Source organism: Babylonia areolata, chromosome 18 (assembly GCF_041734735.1).
Source record: "Babylonia areolata isolate BAREFJ2019XMU chromosome 18, ASM4173473v1, whole genome shotgun sequence".
NCBI lineage: Eukaryota > Metazoa > Mollusca > Gastropoda > Neogastropoda > Buccinidae > Babylonia > Babylonia areolata.
In genome coordinates, this window is record NC_134893.1 from 6870938 (window position 1) to 6881148 (window position 10211).

Genomic DNA, 10211 nt, shown 5'->3' on the forward strand with positions numbered 1-10211 from the left:
GTGTGTGTGTGTGTGTGTGCCGTGGAAGATGTGATAGGTAGCCCAGAAATGAGTGTGTGGAGGAGGGGGGTAGAGGAGGTGCAGGGTAATGTGTGTGTGTGTGTATGTGTGTGTGTGTGTGTGTCGGGGCTCATGTACGTTTATGTGAATTTGACTGTGCTTTCATATCTGTGAAACTGCATGTTTGGTGTATATCTGTTATGCATGTGTGGGTGTATGTGTGAATGTGTGTCTTCATGTTTTACATTTATTTGCTTATTTATCATCATTGTTGTCTTATTTATTCATTTATTTATTATTATTACTATTATTATTATTATTATTATCACTACCATTTTTTCATATTATAATTATTATTTATTTATTTATCTATTTATGTATTTATTTACTTATTTATGTACGCTTATCTATTATTTATTCACTTTTTTTTTCTTTTTCTTTTTTCTCAAGGCCTGACTAAGCGCGTTGGGCTATGCAGCTGGTCAGGCATCTGCTTGACAGATGTGGTGTAGCGTATATGGATTTGTCCGAACGCAGTGACGCCTCCTTGAGCTACTGTGAAAGCCACCTTTTTTTTTTTTCAATTGGGGCGCCAAGAATAGTTTGTTGTGCAACGGGGTGTTGCACACACACACACACACACACACACACACACACACACACACGCACACACACACACACACGCACACATACTCTCTCTCGCTGTGTGTGGTGTGTGTGTGTGTTTGTGGGCAACAGCCCGTAGGCTCCTCTCGCTCATTGGTTGCGCCAAAGAATATACAGACCCGGAAAGGTCGTTTAGAGGACAGAGTCCCTTCCTCGGTGGTGCGAAGCATTCTCTGGCTTATGAGTTTGGCGGTTAGGAACTAAAAAGAAATAAAGATTCTCCAGTCAACGAAACAACATCATGAAAATCCTCTGGGTTGTCATCGCTTTTGCTTTTGGTGAGTCATGTCTTTCAGCTTCGTATTTTTGTTGTTGTCATTTTTTCCCCTTGCATTTAAGTGGAACCTCCCTTTTCGTGAGCGTAATAAACGTCTATTTCACATTCATAGGCGGTTGTCCTTTTTTTTTAATTTTGTTGTTGTTGTTGTTGTTGTTGTTATCTTGTTGTTTTTGTTGTTGTTGTTGTTGTTGTTGTGTTTGTGTGTGTGTGTGTGTGTGTTTGTGAGTGTGTGTGTGTGTGTGTGTGTGTGTGTGTGTGTGTGTGTGTGTGTTTTCATTGCAATAAAGTTGTATTAAAATCCAGCTGTGATGTTCGATTCTTTGAGAGAGAAAAAAAGCAGTCGCAATGACATAAACGGTCTAACATTGTTTTATATTGGGAATTTCAGCAAACAGAAACTTTGCTGTACTCAATTTGTTTTTAGGTAGCTTTTTTTTGTTTGTTTTTTGTTTGTTTTTTAAACTCAATCTTTGGGTTTACAATTTCAACATAGTGTCACAAGATGTCTTCTCGTTGATAGTTTTACATTATATTATCATACATTCATTCTGGTATAATAGACAAGGACTTTATCTTTTCTTTTGCAATTGGACACACACACACACACACACACACACACACACACACACACACACACACACACACACACACACACAAGCTCGTGTAACACGTCTGCACATGAGAACAAGATGATTAGCACAAGGGGTAAAAAGGATGTTTTACTTTTTTTTCACAAGGAAAAGAAGATACACCATGTGCACTATGATATTTTGTAATTCAGCTGTGTACGAGAATATTATCGATACAGGTAAAATAGTTTTTAGCCATGTTAAACATGCACATCATCAAACAGTGGTGTATAGAATAACCAACCATTGGTAAATGTGTTATATTCCGAATTAATTACAGCAATGTACTTTTCAATATAATGTATTTTTTAATATAAAAAAATTATATGCATTTATTCAGTTTACATTTGTATATGAAACATTTTGCAAGTTGAATAATCAGATCAAAAACATCATCTAACCTGATTTTTTTTTTCAAGTAACCAGAGAGTACGAATGTTTCATTGACTTTGAACTCTGTGAGGTGAAGACATTTCTCATTCAGAGTTCCTTCGAATCATAGCCAGAAGGAGTGCACCCATCCACAGTTCCAAAAGATATGCTGTATATTAATTTTTGTTTTTCTCGCGTGCAAAAACTACATATGCCTTCAGTTTCTACACCCATATTCTTCAAAATTATATTTATTACTGGAATCCTATGAACTAATCTGATCTGAAACCACTCAAACTTAATTTCTTTAATTTTTTTGTATTTTCTTCAGAACTATTTTCCAGTTGATGTCTCCCTGGCATTTGTTGGCAAGAGTATCCATAAGTTATCAGTTGTTGTTGTTGTTGTTGTTGTTGTTGTTGTTGTTGTTGTTGTTGTTTGTTTGTTGTTGTTTTTTTTTTGGGGGGGTTAGGTTTTTCAATGGCTTTGACATGTTTATTCGGTGTTTGTCCACAGCATACATGTATAGGATAAGTACATCAGTTTTGATCACATTAAGGATTTCAAAATAGCAATTCTTCCCAAAGGTGTAAGTACACGTTTTATCCATATCTTAAATAACTTTTTAATTTCCTCGAATTTTTCTGAGTAATTCAATTCTCCACATCCTTGCAAATCTCCTGTAAGCCACATTCCTAATATCTTAAAAACTGTTGGATTCCATTTGATATTAAGGTGTGGCATATAAACTGTAGCTGATTTATATTTGCTTCCCAACCAAACTGCTGAAGTCTTTTCATAATTCATTTGTAATCCAGATATCTTTCCAAATTTCATAAACGTATTTTTATTGTTTCTGTAAACGAGGATTCATTACAGCTTAACATCATCTGTGTATCGTCTGCAAACTGTACTATCTTATGTTCCTTATCACCAATTAATGTACCTTGAATATCCTTGTTTTCTCTAACCATAATTCCTAGAATTTCAATGCAGAGAATAAAAATATAAGGTGAAACTGGATCACCCTGCCTACAACCTCTTAAAGTTTCAAACCGCTTGGATGCTTGTCCATTAACTATCATGGCTGACTTAATAATTTTTATGAAATATTTCAATCCAAGAGCAAATGTCTTCGCCAAAGCCAAAAGCTTTTAGTACTTTTGTCATAAATGTCCAATTTGTGGAGTCAAATGCTTTCTCAAAATCAACACAGAGCAAGAGTCCTGGTAAACTGTTATCCGTAAGATAATGAATTGTATCATAAATAAGTCTAATATTATCTCCTATGTATCGCCCACTTGCAAATCCTGTCTGATCTTCGTTTATGAGAGTTGGCAATACTCGTTTTATTCTGGAAGCAATACAAGAAGAACCAGTTTTGTATATGGTATTCAGTAGCGAGATGGGTCGTCAGTTTTGGGGTGGGGTTTGTGTGTTCTTTTGGTTTGCCTTCTTTTGGTATACATATTATGCTGCTTTCTTTTTGAGTGTTTGACAATTCCTTTTTCTCGAATCCTTCGTTAATTAAACTGACAACAAAACACCTTTATTCTTTTTTTCTTTTTCTTTTTCTTTTTTTCTTTTTTTTTTTTTTTTTTTTTTTTTTAATCAGTTCACAAGGAAATCCATCTGTTGCGGGACTCTTACATTTCTCATATGTTTAATTGCGAGTCCAGCTTCCTCTAAAATTATTTAACCTTCAAGGTTTTCTGAGTCTAGTTTTGGTAACTCATCAACAACATCTTTGATTCTGCAATTTTCTACTGCCCTCTACTTATATAACTGTTCGTAAAAGTCTACAGCCTCCTTCATAATATCTTTAGTGTCTGTTAAATTCATAACCATCCGTGCCAAAATTATTTATTTGCTAATATAGTGTCATTTCTCAAGTCCACAAAAATAATCTGAGATCTTTTCCCCCTCAGCAATTCATCTAGCTTTAGATCTTAAGAGTATTCCATCCATTCATTTATCCCTAATACCTAGTAGCCGTTCGCTTTTTACATGCAGTTCTTCATAATCTAATTTAGATTCATCTGGCTTTTTCTATAACCTACAAATATCAGTTGTTAATTGTTTTTCTTCTTCATCAATTTTTTTTCTTCTTCATAGAGAATTTTGGTTCATATTTTCATTAGCAGGACATCCAAAAATAATTGATAGGAGATACTTAGTTGGGTCTGTTCAAAGTCAGTTTCATCAAATTTTGTATGTGTTCAGTAATGGCATATTCCTCTATTGTTTGCTTTATTACTTCTATGATTTCTGAAATATATTTATTTATCTTTTAGTAAGGAGCAGGGGATTCTTTGCTTGCCTAGTCCGGTATTTGTGGCTGTTTCAGCGTGCGATATACCCTCCAGCATTTGACCATAACAAGAGAATTAAGCAGCCTCTTGAAACTGAAGAATCATCTGGTAGTGTAGATTGCTCGCTTCTTTTAAGTGCCGCCAGTGGCATTTTTCCCCTTTGCATCTTGGGATAGCATGGCCTCCCTATATAGCTGCCTGATGTTCTGCATTGTCTCAGCTGTCTATTGCTGCTCAATACCAGTCAATTGGGACTTTAGGTCAAGGCCAAATCACACCCGGTATGTCTGTAGAAACAAGGGATGTTCATTAAAGATTTCCCCAGAACAACTTCCCATGGACTGAAAGGAACGAAACTTGGCACAGTTATTGGTCTTTCTCTAAACGGGTACACCAAGGGCAACACACTAGCTTTCCCTTTTATGCAGCTGTGAAGACCTTGCTGTAGAAGTCAGTTTGTCCCCATTTGTATTATCCCCCTACCCCCCCCCCCCCCTCCCCCCCCCCCCCCCCCACCCCCACCCTTTGTTTCTTCTTTTTAAAGTATCTTCGCTCTTGTTGGCTTTCTTTCATCATTTAATATGCATCAGATTATGATTTCAGTTCATGGCTTCACGACTGTGGCCTCCACGTTGCCTGACTATTCTTGCAACAATCAGAGCAGCATTCATGCGGGACAGGAGAAGTGTCTTGCGCGTGAAGGAATCCACGTGGAGCTGCCAGAGATCGACCTTAAGAGTGGCAAGAAAAAGGTCAAGCAGAGTATCCTGCATGCTGTTACGACAAACAGCCACGAATTTCAGAAGCTCTGCAGGTGAGTAATATATATGAATGTTTGTGTGTGTGTGTGTGTGTGTGTGTGCGTTCGCGCGCGCGCTCGAAAATATCCAAATTTGCACAAGAACGTATCATTTTCTCGGTGTATTTGTGTGTCTACATCATGTGTGTGTGTGTGTGTGTGTGTGTGTGTGTCAGAAATCTGACCCAGTACCAGCGGGCGATGGGGTGTGCCATGGAAGTGGCCCGTCAGTGTATGCCTGTTGGATACAGGGACTACCTGCCTGACCCCCATAACGTGCAGAGAATGTTGGCTGAAAAATGCAACAATATCGGTGGTACTTGTCTCTCCAACCTCTCTCTCTCCCTCCCTCTGTCTGTCTCTCTCTTTGAATCAATCTCTCTTTTTGTCATTCTTTCAATGTCATTCTGTACTTTCTGCAACTTTTCCATGACATTGTTCAGACATTCTATCAAACACTGCTGTTTACAATAAAGTAGCTCATACGCATTTTTTTTCCTTTTTTTTCCATTCTTTTTGCTTGTGTTTCCGCTGGTCTGACTATGTCGTCGGTCTAATGAAACGTGGGTTGCAGATTAGGTGGTGTTTTTTGTTTTGTTTGTTTGTTTGTTTGAATGGTGTTCATGAGTGAGTCTGACAGTTATAAACGTGCAATTTCAAAGTGAAAACCTTGTCTTTTTAACATGTATTTTGTCCTGAAATAACCTCTGTGCTCAGCAAATGAAGCAACATGAAATGAACCATGCTCACGGTCATGAACTTGATTGCTTGCAGACCTCAACCTGAGCTGTGTCACCTCTAAGTCTTCTGCCCTGTTTGACTGTGGCTACAGCAAGGGACTGAAGCATCCCACCAGAAACCTGAAGATATTGCTCTGCAAGTCAGTACATTTGCAATAGTCATTTTCCAGTGAGCAGTGTGTTTGTGAGGGAAAATGAACCGTGGTGAGCACTCAGCCAGTGAGAATAAGATAAATGATGCAAAGTCAGAGCATTTACCATAGTCATGTACCAGTGGAGAGTGTGTTTGTGAGCAGCACAGAAACCAAAGTGGGCATGGTTATGGATATATATTCATAAACTTTCACCACTATAAGACATCGCACCAAAACAAAAGTCGTAAATATCAATGGACATTTCAGGAATGAATGAATAAATCTTAAACTAAAATTTTTATAGCAAGCCATAAGACATGCAAGGTGATTATCTTATATTTTGAGCATGAAAGAAGAGAAGAGCCATCATTTGTTAGACCTGTTTCAGTTTCAATGAGTTATCAACGCATGCAGACTAATCCATATACGCTACACTGCATCTCCTGAAAAGCCTGCGCTATAATCGTTTACTTTTTTTTTTTTTAAATGACGATTTAAATGAATAAAAACGAATGTATAGTTTCAAAAACAATGATACTTATCAAAAGAGGATTATATTGGAAAACCGGATTAAAGGGGGAAATTATAAACTAATACGATAGTAATTGAAATGGGCCATATGAAGATGAGATGAAACTAGCCTCACATATTCAGTATGTTGTATTCTGTCAGTGGGAAATGATTCTAGCAGATAACATATCAAAATGCTTACATGTCTTCAGTGTACAAACTGCACACATAAAAGATATTCGTTCGTTTATCCATGCGCAATTATTTCACGAGAGAAAGAATGTACATGCTAGAACAAGACGGCTGTTCCCCGAATCACGAGGCCTGATAATGCATATCACTCAGCATGTTTTGAGACAATGCGTCGAGAAGCCTGTAAATACTCTTTATTATCAAATTATATGTCTTCATTTATTGTCACCATCATCATCTAACAATGAAGCAGTGCAGCACATGCTGAATAATTCCCATACATCTGCGCCACACAGCCACCAAACGTGTGAACTGTTTCTTTCACAGTGCTCACAGGTTTGGCGCAGAGTGTCAGAAAGAAGTGCTGTCCCAGTGTGGATGCAAAACCGCTCGACTGTACGTCAGGATGTCAAAGCAGTACCTCAACCCCCCTGCCTGCTCTCCGATTGATGTGGCTGACCCAGTGTGCCATGGTGACAGCGATCTGTTTGCAGATGATGTGGCTGACCCAGTGTCCCATGGTGACAACGATCTGTCTGCATATCATGTGGTTTACCCAATGTCCCATGGTGACAGCGGGGCACTTCAGAGTTTGGCTTCTTCGGGGCTTCTTGCCGTAGCTGCTGTCTTGGCTTGCTGGATCATTATGTAGCCATACCTTCACCTCATGGAAATATTCTTACTTTGCTTTTAGCTGTCAAAAAAGAAATTTTTATATCTTTCATATTGGTGTATGTTTCTTATTTTAGTAGTATTTGATTGTCAAAACATTTTATGTACTTTTGGAGATCGTTGCATTTTCTCCCTGCTCTTGTATGTCAAATGAAATGTCTAAGAAGTTGATACGTTTTTCAATTACTTATAACTGACATGGAAGTTACGTGGTAATTTCTAGAATTATGTTTCTGCTAACGTGCTGTGTTTGCTTGCCATATACACATCATATTGTTTACACTGTGTTCTAGTGATTTTCTCTCTCGAAATTATTTTGAATTTTCGTAATCGTGTTTATGAAGAGCTGACTCCTCGTCCAAAATAATCCAGCAGACATGAACAATAGTAGGATAAACACTGGCTGGATAGGTTGACCAGCTGGGGTGGATAATTTCTCAGTTACATGTCAGTACAAAGCTTGTAGCATTGTTACTCACATGATGTTGAAGGAGTGGTAGCTGTGAAGACCGTGTCTACATACTGTTGGCTTGTGGGGAGAACATGGAAAGGATGGACTGTGCTGGACTGGTGTAACGAAATTATTGGGGGAGGGCATCGATGAGGGAAGATATCTATGTTATATATTTACAATCACGTATGTGTATGAATATATATATATAGAAATGAGTTTATTGATATATATGAAAGTGACTTAAGAAATAAGAAAAATAAACTGGCCCTAACTGTTGTATTCCCTGATACTTAGAGCTGTCAGTTTTGCATTAGTTCGATAATTATTTTTTTACAAACTCGATAGTCCAGCAATGAGATTTAACAACCGTTTATTGATATCTATACTTTATCTGTATCTATATGGTTTCTGTTTATATTGAACATCTGATTTCTATGACGTATTCATGAACGTAAGTATCGAAGAACAGCTATATTTCGAATACGGAAACGACATACTTATTCAGGCCTCATGTCATTAAATTTTGAACAAACATGTCTGATAAGGAAAGGCACGTCATTATTCTCCGGTTCTGGACTAGTTGATCAATTAAGAAATGCAGAAAAAGATAAATAAATGTTGTTGTTGGGGTTTTAAAAAAAATAAAACACGTGTAAATTTTCTTCAGTTATAAAAGTCATGTTCCATATAGGGATAGGGTCCTGGATGTTAAAAAAAAAAATAAATAAATAAATAAAAATATAAAAAAGTGTTACGTCTAGAAGTTCTGTAGACGATTAAAATGATAACTGTGTCCGTTGCAAGAGAACAAGATTCAAAGTAAACACTGAAATCAGGTTTTGGTCAGTGGTCCCTGTGCACGTTATACAGAACCAGCAGAAAGAGCGGGGTGTCTGCTGCTGTACACAACTCTTGTGGGTCAGGATGTGACCAGCACATGCCAGAGTTCAAGATTCTCCTACTTGGAATGAAGTTCACACCTAAGCCCATCCTAGGTGTTTCATCGAACGCCAAGAGTCGGGGGGATACCGAAATAAGAAAATACACATTATTCATACCTACTTTCCTGACATCCAAGCCCAACTCCACACCCCACCCTGGTTCCTTCCACCCACATCCCACACTCACCAATTACTGAGAAACGAGCTTTTTGTTTATCTATTTATTCTTTTTTGATACATATCTCTTTTGCCTATTTAGGTCCATATATGTGATTTCTTAACCGTGACATTAATTATGACTTAAATTTTCTCACACCTTTTTTTTTTTTTTTTTTAAGTCTTATGAATATTGACCGAAGGTTGTTAGGCTGAAACCATGCCTGAAATGTCCAGCTGCAGGTGTGATAACTTATTTGTGGGATTCATTTCTTTCTTTCTTTATTACTGTAAATATCTTCTTTTTTTTAACCAAAAAAAAACAAAACATTGTTGTTTTTTGATACAATGTTCTTTGATACAACTCGCATGCAAATAGCAAATTCTCAATGTTGTATTTCTTTTGCCAGGTGTAAGCTTTTTGTGTGAATAAGAATTGAACTGAATGGTAAATACCAGTGTATGCTTTTAATTTTAAGCTAACACTCATGTACATGTCAAATTCCCAGTGACAGATGTTTTTCTAAAAGAAATCCATTGTAATGAAGTTTGGGTCGCTACTTGGTCATTGCCTTTTTTATTTTTATTTTAATTTTTTTAAATATTCATTCATTCTTGCTGCTTTATTGTTCACGTTGTGTTTTTTAATCATTTTGACACTGCGGGGATTATAGCTTGTGCAACCTTCCCTAGCTGTACGTTTTTAGTGGTAATTTTTAGATGACACAGAAAATAACATCATGACGATTCGTGCAGATCATTCACATAATGCCTCACCCATCAATGTTTACCACGATCGTTCTGAGAATGGCTGTCATGGGCATTTATGCTTGGTCAATGCTTCCTCAACATTGAGGACAGACATCAGCTGGAGTGGTGGGGGATGCTACAGAATGGCGTGGATTGCTTCCCTTGACTGAGTGTTGAAGATTCTGAGCAATGTTTTGTCCACACCTCCGAGTTTGGAAAAGTAGAGTGTTTGGTGCAGAATGCACACACACACACACACACACACACACACACACACACACACATGGAGTTTCAATTTCATACTTTAGTATGCTGTTAAAATAAACACGTTTATATGGATTATGTTAAAGGTAGAATGCTTACTATGCTTACTTAGGTTATCATATTTCATTTAATGCCAATAGTTTGTTCCCTTTGTTTAGTATCTTTCTTATCATCTGTACTACTTCTGTAGAAAGCTTTTAGATTGAAAAATAAAAATTGATTTCCATATTTGCATTCAGTTTTTTTGTTGGACTGTGCTTGTAGACAGCGTTCTGTGCTTTTGAATGTTCATGAGACAAACACACACACACACACACACACACACACACACAGAGAGAGA

The 10211-nt window shown here is 37.3% G+C and overlaps 1 protein-coding gene across 1 annotated transcript; it reads left to right on the top strand.

Annotated features, from left to right (window-relative positions):
• The first annotated feature begins 743 nt into the window (after window positions 1–743).
• Window positions 744–10105, top strand: LOC143292407 (uncharacterized). Its single transcript, XM_076602648.1, has 5 exons — window positions 744–944; window positions 4863–5073; window positions 5235–5374; window positions 5833–5938; window positions 6962–10105. The coding sequence occupies exons 1-5, from the start codon at window positions 908–910 to the stop codon at window positions 7284–7286; spliced, it is 819 nt and encodes a 272-aa protein (XP_076458763.1). The 5' UTR covers window positions 744–907; the 3' UTR covers window positions 7287–10105.
• Window positions 10106–10211: the final 106 nt, after the last annotated feature.

Excerpts from the sequence above, each read along its gene's own strand:
- LOC143292407 (XM_076602648.1), top strand. The coding sequence starts at position 908 with ATGAAAATCCTCTGGGTTGTCATCGCTTTTGCTTTTG. Across the intron at positions 5,074-5,234 it reads GAATTTCAGAAGCTCTGCAG|AAATCTGACCCAGTACCAGC; the intron begins GTGAGTAATATA and ends TGTGTGTGTCAG. Across the intron at positions 5,939-6,961 it reads CTGAAGATATTGCTCTGCAA|TGCTCACAGGTTTGGCGCAG; the intron begins GTCAGTACATTT and ends TTTCTTTCACAG.